This window comes from Pristis pectinata, chromosome 4, assembly GCF_009764475.1.
Source record: "Pristis pectinata isolate sPriPec2 chromosome 4, sPriPec2.1.pri, whole genome shotgun sequence".
NCBI classification, from domain to species: Eukaryota; Metazoa; Chordata; class Chondrichthyes; order Rhinopristiformes; family Pristidae; genus Pristis; species Pristis pectinata.
This window is the reverse complement of record NC_067408.1, coordinates 37,826,614-37,842,976: the sequence shown is the minus strand read 5'-3', so window position 1 is coordinate 37,842,976 and position 16,363 is coordinate 37,826,614. Positions and strand designations below refer to the sequence as shown.

The window sequence follows — 16,363 nt, the reverse complement described above, 5'->3', positions numbered from 1 at the left end:
AGGATTTGAATATCTTCCAAAATCTCAACAGAAGACAATATGAACATGTATTTCATCTGATGGAGATTGCGATCATTGCTACAGACTTGGCACTTTATTTCAAGTACATTTTTTAAAATACCTTATTATATAATTAGATTGTGGTTTTACCATTTTTATTATAATAATAAATTAAATGAAATTCAATTGGTTTGAAATTCAATAGTCAATGAGTATGTCTTGTTAATACTTCTATTACATGACAGAAAACGAACAATGTTTCAAAAGATAGTTGACCTGTCTGAAACATACGAAGACAATGAAGAGTGGGTACAATTTATGATACTGCAAACAACAAGGAAAGAGATTATCATGTAAGCTCATGTTTAGTGTTTTTTATTTGTAGAATCATTTTGAAACTCCAAATTATATTATAAAATTTTGATGGAAAAAAATACTGCTTCGATTAAACTTGCACAATTCAGAAAAATTAACCTAGAATTTTTGTTATACTTTTTATCCATCCTGTATGCTTCCTGTGGTTATCATATCACATTTATTTGTAAGTTTTTTTTTACTAATTACTAACGTGTTCATTCTAATTAATTAAGGGCCATGATGATGACTGCATGCGACTTGTCTGCCATCACAAAACCATGGGAAGTGCAGAGCAAGGTACATATATTATACAATTTATGCCTGATTTAGTTTATGTTTTGTTGGATAATTTGCCAAGGTGTCGATTAGTATTGTAAACTAGAATTGTCACAGTAAGACTATACTTAATATATGGCACCTACTGTATTTATTATCAATGTCTTATTTAGTAATCAGCAAGAATTGGAAACATAAACCTTTGACCCAACATATCATGATAAATTGTGTTACGACAATGTGGTTGATTCAAACTAGATAGAGGTTGGGGTTAAGATTCTGATCATAATCTTTCAAGTATTCTTAGATGTAGAAATTTTGAATTAGAAAAGTGGAGCAAGGCCAAGATAACATTACTTCAAAAAGAGGTAAGCTAGTAATTCAGCCTTCATAGACATGTGGAATTCACAAAATAGAATAAAGATAATACTGTGATGACATAGGTAACTTGACGACATCCAGCATATATCTGGAAAAGATAAATGTTTTTTCTACAGCTTCTAAGTACAGTCCCTGAAAGGGTTTACTTCCTCCTTGCAAACTCACCTTCACTGCCAATTGTGAATAATGTTCAGAACCTGCATTCACTCCTTTTTCTTAAACTAGCACCAGCAGAAAGCAAAGGAGAAATAGCAGAGGGAAAAAAATGTAAGTTCACTATACAAGAAAATACAATGTGCAAAAATGTGACCCATTCAGCAAAAGCATTCAAACAGCAGCTGGAGAGAGGAAGCAAGTGAAAAAAAGTTTAATTTTTTTCTCCTTAGAAAAGTATAACAAGTAAATAATCCTGAAGAAGTGTCCTGACCCAAAACGTTGACCACCTGCTCTTCTCCACAGATGCTGCCTGGCCTGCTGAGTTCCTCCAGCATCATAGTGTTTTTCATTCAGATTCCAGCATCTGCAGTCCTTTGTTTCTCAAGTAATCCTTCCAATTCACTTCTTTCTGATTCACAATAAGACAAGCTACAGGCAGTAGCAGTTAGACTCTAGATTTCCACCTTCCCGTTACCATGAAGACTATTAGCTCAAAGCAATAGGCATCCACCAAACATTTTCTATTACCCAGAGTATCCCTTTACTGATGTGCATTAAATTACCAGAGTTCCCTTTCTAAATCTTTACCATAATTTCATATAAATCATCAATGTGCCTGGCCAAATTATTTCCTGGCATCACTGAATGGGGAAAGGTCAGTGAACTATCACTTCCAGTACTCAATAACCCCAATAATAACCAATCATTAGATAAAGGAGTAAACATCTCCTACATGTTGTCAACATGTGCAAACATTTTGAAGAACCCTTTATACCTACATTAAAATTAATGGAAGCTGTTGAACTATAATCTATAAGATCTAATATTTCTTCCTTCCATTTAAGGTAGCTCTTTCTGTGGCAGCTGAATTCTGGGAACAGGGAGATTTGGAACGGACTGTTTTAGAGCAACAACCAATTGTAAGTACTGATTTGAATGACTCTAACTCAAAGCACAAACAATTTAAAAACATACTTTTTCTAAGATATTTTAACAAGTTTTTTTGTGACAGGCACTTTGCAGGTTGAAATTCAACAGATATTTAAAGAATGTATTCTAAAGATCATCTTGAGAACAATGGCAGGCAAATTTCCAAATTAATACATTTTCATCATACATTGCTTCTAATTATTTAAAATGTTACCTTGTTTTTTTCCTGACTCTTTCAGCCTATGATGGACAGAAACAAAGCCGCTGAACTTCCAAAACTTCAAGTTGGTTTCATTGACTTTGTGTGCACATTTGTGTACAAGGTAAGGAATGGAGGTAGTGACAATACCCAAGGATAGTTTTCCTTTAATATATTTGTGTTCAAATCTAGTTCACAACAAAGAAGCTGATACACAAATGCAAATTTTCCCTTAAAGAAGTGATCATATATTTTCTCATCAAAGAGGTCTTAAAGATATTCCACTATAAAAAAAATTCAAGTTTAAAGTTAATGCAATGTTAAATATATATAATCTGCATCTCAAGGTGGGGAATACCTAGTTATGTAGAAGTAGAAGTTAAGGGCGGCACGGTAGCGTAGCGGTTAGCGCGATGCTATTACAGCGCCAGCGATCGGGGTTCGATTCCCATCGCTGTCTGTAAGGAGTTTGTATGTTCTCCCGTATCTGCGTGGGTTTCCTCCGGGTGCTCCGGTTTCCTCCCACATTGCAGAGATGTACGGGTAGGTTAATTGGATTTAAAATGGGTGGCGTGGACTCGTTGGGCCAGAAGGGCCTGTTACCACCCTGTAAATAAAATTTAAAAAGTTCGGCATAAACTTTAGGAGAATTTGGGAAAATTATGGAGTAGTGTTTTTCAATCCTATAAACTCTAAAGGCACTTCCAAAGTCAAGGAAGGGAAGTTAAAGATGTATGATGGTATCCATAAGGATGTATAATGGGTCATGTAGTGTGTTTAATGCTTTGGTTTCCTCCACATCCCAAAGACATTCTGGTTACTAGGTTAATTAGTTGCTGGAAATTGCCCCTGGTGTAGTTGAGTGGTGGGACAATCGGGGGAAGTTAGTTGGCATCAGAGAGAGAATAGGCTACAGGAAAATAATTGAGGGAATAGGATTGATGGGATAGTCTGGAGAATGTTCATAGACCTGATGGGCTGAATGGCCTCTTTCTATGTTGCAAAGAAATATGAGTATCTCTTTAGTAATAAACTGGAAAGGAGGTAACGCTTGACATATTCGTTCTTGATAGAATATTTCAATTGAAAATATTTCTCCTCCTAAGAATCATTTAATTATGACACAATACACAATCGAGTTTGCTTATTGTGTTAACCTAGTCATCCTGTTTTGGCTCATACGAATAAGCATATGATAATCTTCATTAAATTGCGTGTCTTGCAATATTGTACACTGCATTTGGGTTCTTGCACAGAACCAATGCCTCTCACATATTTGTAGGTATGCCCCTCATGATTATTCAGTTTATCCTGGCTGCATTTCCATCTCAATTGATGGTGTGATATTTCACAAAATTGGACTTTATATAATTGTGGTCAGTAAGAATTTATTACTTAGCAAAATTATGCAAACATCTTTAACATAAACTTATAATTTTGAGAAAGTAATATTAAAGTGCCATTGGAATCCCACTTAATTCTGGTGTTGCTTTTCCTGAAAATAAGGCATTTAGACAGGCCATATAAAACAAGTTAAAACTGTAATTTTGGGGAGGATATTTCACCAAGGTCAGCCCAGAAACCCATAACTAGGCTTCCTCTGAATGTAGGCTAAAGCAGAAACTTCCACTCAAGGATGTTTGCTCCTGGGAGATTTGAACTGCCTTGCTGGCTCCTCTTGATGGGAGAACATTGGCTTCCACAGACTGTCAGCGCTCAGGCTGAGTAATCTGCTGCTGAGCCTTTGCCAGGTTAGCATATGCAGGTTCCGTTAAAAAGAATAGGAAATATCAACTGGCAAGAGAAAGGTGAATAGAGATTTTCATTTGATTTAATTAGGTTAGTTTAAATATTTTAATTATTTTTAAATGTCTTTATCTTTTAATTATCTCTTATTTTGAAAAATTATTTTAAAACATTTTTAAGCAGTCCTGAGTGATTCTTGTTTTTTTTTCTGTCAAATACATCCATAAATATTCAAGGTAAGCCTGCGGATGGTGTTTCACCGGCTGTAAAAACTATCCTGTGAGTGCAGCTGGTCAGGTATGCTGAGGGTGGCTCTGTGTTGCACTGGGCCTTACCAATGTCGGATCCAGTTATTTTTGAATCCACAGGTTCTTTCAGGAGTCCAGGAATGAGTTGAAAACAACTTGGTGCTTCACAAAGTTTTACTGGAAAAGTTTAAAACACAGAAACAGTCACAGAGCACATGGCACTAGCTTTGATAAACCTAGACTAAGGGAACTAAAGATGAGCTTGGGCCGGGGGGAGGAGAGCAAGAGAGAGATTAACAAAAAGTGACACCTTTTATACCTGAGATAAGAGGTATTCCTTAGCTAACAATAGTCCAATCAGGAAACCTATTAGATACTTGTGGCCAAACCAACTAATGAAAAAACCACACATTCATCTGATGGATGAACCAATGAGCTAGTAAGCGGCCATTCCCTGTGCAGCCACTTGAGGTGTATTAAACACTATACATGTTAAAAAAATTAATTAAAACAGTCGAATCCAACATCAATGAGCTGGGAACCTGCCTCCCAAAGAAAGCCTGTGCCTAGACCACACTGAGACAAGTGGTATTGTTCAGGGGCAGGTGACCAGGATCATGGGGCACCAGAAGGTTAGTATAATTTTCTCAGAGATCAAAGATGAACAAGGATAAATGGCTCAATTAATAATTATTAGCTTGCATTCTGCAATCTGTCACAATAATAATTTCAACCAGTTTTATTACAAACAGAAAGTATGTAACTTCCTGAGTGTTTCTGTCCTGTTGGCACGATTTCAACAGGAGCATATGTGACTCATCCTTCATGGAATCCTTCAATAACCCTATTATAAGATTCAAGTGAACACTGAGATCATGGTTGTGTAAATGTTTAGATGGTAATTGGTAATTTAGAATTGGTAAGGGTTTAGACGGGGCGCAGTTTGTTAGGTGTGTCCAGGACGGATTCCTGACACAGTATGTTGACAGGCCGACTAGAGGGAATGCCATATTAGATCTAGTTTTAGGTAATGAACCGGGACAGGTGACATCTATTGGTGGGTGAGCATTTGGGGGACAGTGACCATTGCTCCATAACCTTTAGAATTGTCATGGACAGGGATAGGAGCAAAGAGGACGGGAAAATATTTAATTGGGGAAAGGTGAATTATGAGGCTATAAGGCGAGAACTTGGGATTGTAAACTGGGGTGACATTTTTGAAGGGAAATGTACTATGGAAATGTGGTCGATGTTCAGGGATCTTTTGCAGCATGTTAGGGATAAATTTGTCCGAGTGAGGCAGAGAAGGAATGGCAGGGTGAAGGAAACGTGGGTGACAAGAGAGGTGGAACAACTAGTTAGGAAGAAGAAGACAGCATACATAAGGCTTAAGCAGCAAGGATCGGACAGGGCTCATGAGGAATATAGAGTAGCAAGGAAAGGACTTAAGAAAGGGCTGAGGAAAGCGAGAAGGGGACATGAAAAGGCTTTGGCGAGTAGGGTTCAGGAGAATCCCAAGGCTTTTTTCTCGTACGTGAAGAGCAGAAGGATAGCTAGGGTAAAGGTAGGTCTGATTAAAGACAAAGGTGGGAGGATGTTCCTGGAAGCTGTGGAAGTGGGTGAGGTTCTCAATGAATACTTCTCTTCAGTATTCACCAAGGAGAGCGGTCTTGATGATGCTGAGGACAGTGTTGGTGAGGGTAATGTTCTAGAGTATGTAGATATTAAGAGAGAGGATGTGTTGGAGTTGTTAGAAAATATTAGGACAGATAAGTCCCCGGGGCCTGATGGAATATTCCCCAGGCTGCTTCGTGAGGTGAGGGAGGAGATTGCTGAACCGTTGGTTAGGATCTTTGAGTCCTCGTTGTCCACGGGGATGGTACTGGAGGATTGGAGGGTGGCGAATGTTGCCCCCTTATTCAAGAAAGGTAGTAGGGATAGTCCAGAGAATTACAGGCCGATGAGCCTTACATCTGTGGTGGGTAAGCTGTTAGAAAGGATTCTAAGAGATAGGATCTATGAGCATTTAGAGAATCATGGACTGATTAGGGACAGCCAGCATGGCTTTGTGAAGGGAAGATCTTGCCTCACAAGCCTGATAGGGTTCTTTGAGGAGGTGACCAGGAAGATTGATGAAGGTAGTGCAGTGGATGTGGTCTACATGGATTTTATTAAGGCGTTTGACAAGGTTCTGCATGGTAGGCTTCTTCAGAAGGTCAGAGGCCAAGGGATCCAGGGAGGCTTGGCTGTGTGGATTCAGAATTGGCTTGCCTGGAGAAAGCAGAAGGTTGTGGTGGAGGGATTGCATTCGGATTGGAGGGCTGTGACTAGTGGTGTCCCACAGGGATCGGTTCTGGGACCTCTACTTTTTGTGACATTTATTAACGACTTAGATGAAGGGGTGGAAGGCTGGGTTAGCAAGTTTGCAGATGACACAAAGATTGGTGGTGTTGTGGATAGTGTGGAGGATTGTCAAAGCTTGCAGAGGGATATTGATAGGATGCAGAGCTGGGCTGACAAGTGGCAGATGGAGTTCAATCCGGAAAAGTGTGAGGTCGTACACTTTGGAAGGAAAAACTCCAAGGCGGAGTACAAAGTAAATGGCAGGATTCTGGGCAGTGTGGAGGAGCAGAGGGATCTGGGGGTTCATATCCACAGATCACTGAAAGTTGCCTCACAGGTAGAGAGGGTAGTTAAGAAAGCTAATGAGATGTTAGCTTTCATAAGTCGGGGGATCGAGTTTAAGAGCAGCGAAGTGATGATGCAGCTTTATAAAACCCTGGTTAGGCCACACTTAGAGTACTGTGTCCAGTTCTGGTCGCCTCATTACAGGAAGGATGTGGAGGCATTGGAAAGGGTGCAGATGAGATTTACCAGGATGCTGCCTGGATTAGAGAGTATGGATGAGGAGAGACTAAAGGAGCTAGGGCTGTTCTCATTGGAGAGAAGGAGGATGAGGGGAGACATGATAGAGGTATACAAGATATTGAGAGGAATAGATAGAGTGGACAGCCAGCACCTCTTTCCCAGGGCACCAATGCTCAAAACAAGAGGACATGGTTTTAAGGTAATGGGTGGGAAGTTCAAGGGAGATGTCAGAGGGAGGTTTTTCACCCAGAGAGTGGTTGGTGCATGGAATGCACTGCCTGGGGTGGTGGTGGAGGCTGATACATTGGACAAGTTCAAGAGATTGTTAGATAAGCATATGGAGGAATTTAAGATAGAGGGATATGTGGATAGTCTTAGGTGTGGTTTGAAGGGCGGCACAACATAGTGGGCTGAAGGGCCTGTATTCTATGGTTCTATGGTTCTCATTTCGAAAACGTTGGCCCAGGGCTTCTAGGCTCTAGTGAGCCATCAATCACCTACTCAATGAACTTGTCCTCAAATGGGACAGGTCCGGGTGTCAACTTCCACAGGCAGGCTGGCTGAGAGCTGCTCGGCAGGGACCTGAACACCAGAATCAGAATCAGATTTATTATCACTGCAATATGACATGAAATTTGTTGTTTTGCAGTAGCAGTACAGTGCAAAGACATAAACACGTATAAGTTACAAAAATAAATAAATAATGCAAAAAAAAGGAATAACGAGGTACTGTTCATGGTTTCATGGATCGTTCAGAAATCTGATGGTGGAGGGGAAGAAGTTGTTCCTAAATTGTTGGGTGTGGGTATTCAGTCTCCTGTACCTCCTCCCTGATGGTAGCAATGAGATGAGGGCATGTCCCAGATGGTGAGGGTCCTTAATGATGGATGCGGCCTTCTTGAGACACTGCCTCTTGAAGACGTCCTTAGTGGTGGGGAGAGTTGTGCCCATGATGCAGCTGGCTAAGTCTATAACTCTCTGCAGCCTCTTGTGATCCTGTGCATCAGAGGTTCCATACCAGGCTGTGATGCAACCAGTCAGAATGCTCTCCACTGTACATCTATAGAAATTTGTCAGGGTCTTTGGTGACATACCAAATCTCCTTGAACCCCTAACAAAGTAGAGCCGCTGGCATGCCTTCTTCGTGATTGCATCAATGTGTTGGGCCCACAATAGATCCTCTGAGATGTTTATGCCCAGGAACTTGAAGCTGCTCACCCTTTCCACCTCAACTCCTCTATGAGGCCTGCTGTGTGTTCTTCTGACTCCCCCTTCCTGAAGTCCACAATCAATTTCTTGGTCTTACTGATGTTGAATGCGAGGTTATTATTGTGACACCACTCAACCAGCCAATCTATCTCACCCCTGTAAGCCTCCTCATCACCATCTGAGATCTACCAACAACAGTGGTGTCATCAGCAAATTTATAGATGGCGTTTGAGCTGTGCTTAGCCACACAGTCACCACAACACATCTTGACAGCATTAACAACTTGTCAAACCAGAATTATTGGCTGTCAAAGTTATCAAAGAGGTTGTACATTTGTCAATGTCTCTGATATCCACAGACATTTAAAAAGGCTCAAGGAAAATAAAAAAAACAAGCATTCAATCAAGCATTTTTAATTTTTTTCAAAAACACTTAAACATAAAACACTGGAAGATAATTAAAACCATTAAGTATAGTTAAATTGTCTCATTGAAATAAAATAATTAGGACTGGTGCTTTGAACTCTGCAGGAGTTCATGCTTCATTTCCCAGACTCCACATGGAGCCCACCATCAAAGAACAATTGGGGAATCTGAGGAGATTCTGATAAAGGATCATTCACCTGAAATAATGACTCCGTTTCTCTGTCCAGATGCTACCTGACCTGCTGAGTGTCCCCAGCATTTTCTATTTTATTTTAGTTTCACCAAAACTGCACATTGTGCTGCCAGGTGCCGCCTTATAACTGTTCTCTGGATAAAAGAAGTTTTTCGTGAATTCCAGATTGTATTGATTAGTTTCTACCTTTCATTCATGTTCTTTAGTTTTGGCCTCTCTCACAAATGGAAACATCTCTGTCTTTCTTATCAAAACCTTACATATTCTTAAAGAGCTTAATCAGGCCACCTCTCAAGTCTCCTCTTTCCTTGTGAAAAATATCCTGGCGGATGTAATCTCTCAGTTCGGGTAGCATTCTAATAAATCTCATATGCCTCTTCTCCAGACCCTCTTTTTTTTAAATTTAAATATGATGAACAGGTGGGAGGATATAAAGAGATTAAATGATGAAAGAGATGATGAAGCAGGGAGAAAGAGTGGTAAAGGTATTTAATGTATAATAAAAGATGGGTCTGGAGGAGGAGGCAAATAATAGAAGCCAAATAAGTGTGACGTTTCCAGAAGGTAAGGAAATTATAAAAGGCAAAAAAAACGTATGACTGTTTGAAATGTGAGAAACTAGAACTCCTGATTATCCAAAATTATTGAACAAAATATTAGGTCCAGAAGAATATAATGTACCGAGCTGAAACATGAGCTTGTGTTTGGTTTTGCTGGAACAGTGTAGGAGGCCAACAATAGAGAGGGGAGAGTGGGAGTGGAAAATTAAAGTGACAAGCAACTGATTGGAGGTGTTCAGCAAAGCAGTCACCCAATCTGTGTTTGGTTTTCATTTATTTCCATGTCATTTTCATATTTCTTTGTGACAAAGAAGGAGGCCATTTGGCCCAATTTGTCAGGGCTGGCTCGCAGACCATTTTTATCAATTATGACCTACTACCCCCAATTATTTCCCTGTTACCTATTGTCTCTCATGTGCCCATTTATTACCCACTGTTTCTTCTACCACCCACCTGCATCCACAATTGCCAATTAACCCACCACCCAGCTCAACTTTGGGATGTGGCATGAAACTGGAGTACCCGGGAAAACCCAGCAATCACAGGGAGAACATGCAAACTCCACGCAGACAACACCGGGGATCGGGTTTGGTTGCTGGAGCTGTGAGGCAGCAGCTCTAATGCTGCATCACCGTGCTCCATCTGTGTCGAGGTGCTGTCCTCGGTGTGGAGGAGGCCAGATTGTGAACTGTAAATACTGCGTAATAAATTGGAAGAAATACAAGTAAAACATTGTTTCAGCTTTAAATGGTGTTTGGATCTCAGTAATGTGGAAGAGGAGGTAAAAAAGGCATGTGTGGGTCCTTGGAGAATGCTACAAACAAAATAGAGGGTACAAAATGTACAATGGGTACGGGTGGCATCTCATTAAAAATTACAGAGGATGATCAGTTGTATGTGGAGGCTGCTAGAGTGGAAAGTGAGAAGGGAAAGCCCTCCTTGTTCTGAAAAGGAGAATAGGTGAGAACAGAAGTATGGGAAATGAAACAGACACAGATATGGGTCTTATCAACTATGGTGTGGCTGGAGGTGGAGAAGATGGGGAATCCAGCATCAGTGCTCTCTTTCCACCCTCTTAATTTACATGGCTACTTTTTATGATTTGCATATCTGTACTGCAAGAACAATCTGTGCTGTTTAGACACTTATTTTGCTACCTAAATCCCCCCCCCCCCAAGTATGCACCACCCCACAATACTGATGCTGACACATCTTAGATGTGTGATTAATGAATGTGGTAAACTAACAATAATATTTCTGTTAAATTAGGAATTCAGTAGGTTTCATTCTGAAATTGAGCCCATGTACAGAGGCATCCTTAACAACAGAAAGGAGTGGAAAGCATTGGCTGATGAATACGAGGCAAAAATGAAAGCGATTGAGGAAGAGAAAATAAGGAAGGAAGAAGAAGAAGCAGCAAAACAAGGTTAGACAACTGAGCATGAATTACTAACGAGCAGGATGCACTGAACAGGTTAGATAATGAAGGATAAGGTCAAAGTTAAAATCAAAGTCAAGTTAATTGTCATATGCACAAGTGCTGATATGCACAGGTGCAATGAAAATCTGAAGCATGGATAATGACACGGACCAGTTGGGCTGAAGAACCTGTTTGTAGGTATAAATTATGTCTATAATCTAGTAATTTAATACAACTCAGTGCACTTTTTGAAATATCTTACATTAGACAAATGGATTTCCTCCATTTCAGTATTGTTGAGCAGCAGCTCTCCAGAATGAATTACTGGGGGCAGAAGGCACATTCTTAAAAATAATAAAGGGGATATCATCTCTCAGGTCCTTTGTCCAGTCAATTACAGGTGCAATGAAGTCCAAAAGCGGTAGATGGGCTCTTTTGAGTTGGTTAGACCCCAATTTCCTCCTTGAACAGGCCTACCATATGTGTCCAGCAATACTTCAGCCATCCAGTTGTAAGCTGGCAGTGAATATTAGTACGGCCGCAACAATAGTGGTAACAGGATGATAGGATTGCTCAGCACTTCCAAAGTGCCAGAGATGCATGCCCTCTCGTGAAAAGGCTAAAAATTTATTCTATTTTATGTTTAAAAGTTTAAAAAAAAATAGCACATTGGAAACAGAGAACCAGATTTTTTGGGCAACCGGCGAGATCTGGTTTATCTACATTATAAACAATATTTGTCAGAGAAATTCATAAAGTATAATTTAAAACGTAAAGAGTTTTCAATCCAACATGCTATTTTCATTCTTTTTCAAACTGCAGCAGCCATCGCATCACAAAAGGAACAAAGTTCTCAGTCTAAGACTTGTCATCTCTTGTAAAGTACGGCCCGAAGAAATTAAAAACAAGCATTTTGAAGTCTTCCTGGCACTTCGACATTTGGAGAAACAGTCAATTGTTTCGAAACAAATTGTATTCCTAAACATGTGAGTTAAAGTGCAGCAAGCATGCCAGATACAGTTAATGATTAATTAGTTAAATGAGCCTCATGTTACATATTTTAAAAAATCAGTTTAATATTTGCTACAAAGAATTTGTCAATGAATAATTGTACAAGGTATAAGACAAAATTAAAATATCTGTGTAAGAGAGAGACTGTAAATGGCATTGTACCTTTTACTGAATTAGAAGATGATTATGTATCAGTTTGTGAAAATTTAGAGATTCACACTGAAGTGATAGATTTTGGCAGTAATTTTAAGTTTATGACCCTTGTTCTGGAATTTCACATTAGAGGCTTACGTCTATCTCACCAACTCCTATATTGGTAATTGGTTTAACATTGTCACATGTACTGAGATTCCGTGAAAAGCTTTGTTTTGCATGCCATCCTGACAGATCAATCCAAAGATATGTACATTGAGGTAGTACAAAAGGAAAAGCAGTAACAGAATGCAGGATATAATGTTACAGTTACAGAGAAAGTTCAGTGCAGCTAGACAAATAAGGTGCAAGGGCCATGATGAGGTAGACTGAGAGATCAAGAGTTTATCTTTATCGTACAAGAGGTCCATTCTTAACCATCTCAATTAGATCAGTTCTTAGTTTCCAGAAATCAAGACAATACAAGCGTAGTCTATGCACAAGGTGAGTGGAATGTGAAGGCAAAGGGGCCTATTACAATACAGGGGACTATTGCAAATCCCGACCTAACATTCGTATTTTATTTGTTTCTTTGACCCAGGCTTTAATAGGCTTGGTCTGAATTTTGTTGGAGAGGAAAATGGGGTGAGAGAAAACCCTACATCCCAACCTACTTCATCAGCATTCTGTTACTACTGTAAACATAACCTCTCATAACAGCATGAAGAACAATGTAAATAGGGTGATGACCCAGAATGTAATGGTTTATCTTTACCTCCATGCTGTCACTGGGAATTGTTCCCAGAGCGCAAAACAGAGGAAAAATTGGCTCCACAGTTTATTCCTTTATGTTTACAATACATTCAATTATAAGGTTATAAGTCCGCAAGTTATAGAAATGCTTTTAATTTGTATGTTACTTTTGTAAAGTTTAGCTAGCAAATGAAGTTGAAGACAATTGCACAGAAATGCTTCTCCTGTACTTTGTTCTCATACGCTTTCTAATTATCAGCAAGCTGAAGGTAACTTTTCAAAATTTAAATAAGCTTAATTGACCCAACAGGGTTTTTTTATTCTATTTAAAGTAATTACAAATGTATAAATAATTTAAATTATCAGAGATCAGAAAACATTGAATAATGTTCTACTCATTGTAATTTATAGCTTTGTATATGAATTAACAGAATTGATATGATTAACATACATTCAGATTTGGTGCTTAACTTTGTATCCTTGTGTAATAGTAAATAAATTTTAGACTTAATAACACGCAATTTCTGGGCATTTGTTGGTGTTTATTATTTTACAATGATTTTCGAGATCATTATCCTCCTGCAAAATTTAGGAGCTGAGCATTGACTAACCTTTTGCTGTGCTATCAAGCAGCTTGCAGACTTTAATTATAGTAAGGAATGTAAAGGGTACCTACACTCAGGTGTTACACCCAAACCAAGATTTACACTGACCTCCATCATGCATCATGTGCAGTCAGTTTTTTTAATTATCCAGTTGCATTAACCTTACAAAACTGAGAACAATGCACAGTGTTGCTTGGGAAATGAAAGTGCTGTGATTAAGAAGATTGCAGGAAAATGTTAGGGGAGCAGCAGACAAGTAAATAGGAAAATACTAAGAACAATGATTACCAAGGTGCTATAATTTGATGGTGTGTTTTTGTTCAGATAAAGTTAGGGGAAGCACAATGTAAGATTGGATTAGTTTACAATCACACTGAACTCCTTGTATTAAAGAGAATGTCCATTTCTATGTGGTTCACTAGTGAGAGACTATAGCTATTCAAGAAAGGTGTACTTGTATTTCATGCTGATTTATTCAATCAGTTATTTAAGACGTGCAAAGTCACAAAGAGACAATTGAGTCTTATGTAATAGGATAAGGGGGTGGAATTTTCATGTAAAGATTGTGTGTTAAACTGATAGTTGGCGTTTAGCCATCCATTATAAGTCTTAGCTGGTTTCCAGCTCCATCTTTAAGAGTCTTCATGGATATCATACTGAAGCATTTGCATGGAAGCTTTTCTGCGACTATAAGAACGACAATCCATGCCTAAATCCTTGTGCCGATGTTAAATTTAAAAATATAAAACCATATGGCCCACAGCTGAAAAGTCTGTCAGCATAACATGTCTGATGGCATGCTGGCTACTACTACATAGCTGCTTCAAATTTAACATTGGCGCAAAGACTGGGGGGGGATTGTCATCCGTAGAGTCACAGCAAAGTTACCAGGTAAATGTTTCAATATGTAGGTTGTAAACGATGATATCCATGAAGACTCTTGAAGTACTCTTCATGTGCTACCATGGGAGTTTTTTTGGCATTAGCTGGCATAGTTCTTGTAATGATGCTTGGATGAACTGGACTCTACTTATGCAGAGCTCCTCATTGTGCACTTCAGGGGTTCTACATGAACCATTAATTCCTTTGGCTAAGGATTAATATCTGGAAGAGCACATTCTTCACATATGCTGCCTTACTCTCTTCCATTCCTCCCTGATGATGTTTCTCCTGCTCTTCCTAGATTACTTAAGAAAACAAAGGAATGACCATTGGGGATTCCATACTTGGTCCTCAGACACTCTGGTCAAAGGCAAAATTATCCTTGTAGTCTCATAATCACTCAGGCACTCAAATGAGACTCCGGCTTTGTATACGTAAAAATCTCTGCAACTTTTTCTTCGGCTTTAGTTACCCATAACCAGAGTTTCTTCAAGTTTCATTCAGTCCCATTTAGGTATACAAGCCATCACAATTTGTTACAAGGAGCCAGCATTCCAGCAATTCCTGCTTTAATAATCGGCCTGTTCCATCAACAGCCCAGAAAAGAAGCTGCTGGCTACTTCCATCATTCTCCTTTGTTTCAGATTTCCAGCCAACGTCTTCTTTTGTTTCTTTTCTCTCTCTATCTGCCAGCACCGAAACAAGTTATGCTGCTGGGACAAACTTAATCTCCACCTATCACAGACAGTTCATCCTTCCCCCCTTCTGCAATTAAGGCACACCCATTGACATTTTAGGTTGATAATTTTTTCATGAGTTCTGATGAAAGGTCATTGACCTGAAATATTGACTCCCTCTCCATTGATGTTGGCTTACCTGCTGTGTGTTTCCAGCATTTTCTGTTTTAGTGCCTGAAGTTTTGAATTGACAATTGTACGTTTGGATAGGTCAGACCTTACCTATAAATAATTTTCCTTCCAATAAATAAATGCAGATAATTTGAATCCCTCTTTGCAAACATCATTTTAACTATGCACTTTGTAGAGGATGTGGTTTGTGAGGTTGAGAGAGAATACCAGAGAAGCTGAAGTATTTGGTTGAGGAGGAACATGACGTTCTCACAACATTTCAGAAGTATTTAGATGAGCAACAAACAACCTTCTGGAAGAACTCAGCAGGTTGAGCAGCATTCATGAGGGGTGGGGTGTGGGCTGCTGTTGAAGGAATTGGGTCAAAATCCTACAGCAAAACTGGAGGAAAACTTCTTCTAATCAGCATACCTTGAAGAGACTTTGCAGTGGAATAGTAAAATGGAGACACAAGAGACTGCAGATGTTTGTTGCTCCATATTCCAGCAACTGCAGTCTCTTGTGCCTCGTATTTAGATGAGCATTTGAGATGCCATGGTATAGAAGACTACAGACTGAGTGCTGGAAAATGGGATTAGTACAGATGTGTACTTGATGGCCGGCATGGATATAGTGGGCAGAAGGGTTTGTTTCTGTGCTGTATGACTGTGTTGTACTGTGCAGGCACGGTAGTGTAGCGGTTAGTGTAACGCTATTACAGTGCCAGCAACCCGGGTTCAATTCCGGCCGCTGTCTGTAAGGAGTTTGTATGTTCTCCCCTTGTCTGCGTGGGTTTCCTCCCGGTGGTCCGGTTTCCTCCCACATTCCAAAGACGTACAGGTTAGGAAATTGTGGGCATGCGATGTTGGCACCGGAAGCGTGGTGACACTTGCGGGCTGCCCCCAGAACACTCTCCGCAAAAGATGCATTTCACTGTGTGTTTCGAAGTACACGTGACCAATAAAGATATCTTATCTTAAATCACTTGCATAAGATAGAGATACGAAATGAATCTGTTTTAACCCATGCCCTTCAAGAAATACAACAGTGCACTAAGATCAGAAATTGTACTTAGATCCCTAGTTGCCTCCTGATTACAGGGAATTTTGAATTCTTGGACCCTATTTACACATATACACTTGCTCTGCTGACCTTAAGCAATTG

General features: G+C 39.6%; 1 protein-coding gene across 1 annotated transcript in view; it reads left to right on the top strand.

Annotated features, from left to right (window-relative positions):
* pde6a (phosphodiesterase 6A, cGMP-specific, rod, alpha) overlaps positions 1–13,315 on the top strand; it is a 45,125-nt gene extending 31,810 nt beyond the window's left edge. The window contains exons 16-22 of the mRNA XM_052013662.1: positions 3–103; positions 246–353; positions 591–654; positions 2,016–2,090; positions 2,340–2,423; positions 10,818–10,974; positions 11,791–13,315. Coding sequence (XP_051869622.1) covers positions 3–103; positions 246–353; positions 591–654; positions 2,016–2,090; positions 2,340–2,423; positions 10,818–10,974; positions 11,791–11,849 — 648 coding nt within the window. The 3' untranslated portion in view covers positions 11,850–13,315. The remainder of the gene's footprint in view (positions 1–2; positions 104–245; positions 354–590; positions 655–2,015; positions 2,091–2,339; positions 2,424–10,817; positions 10,975–11,790) is intronic.
* Positions 13,316–16,363: the final 3,048 nt, after the last annotated feature.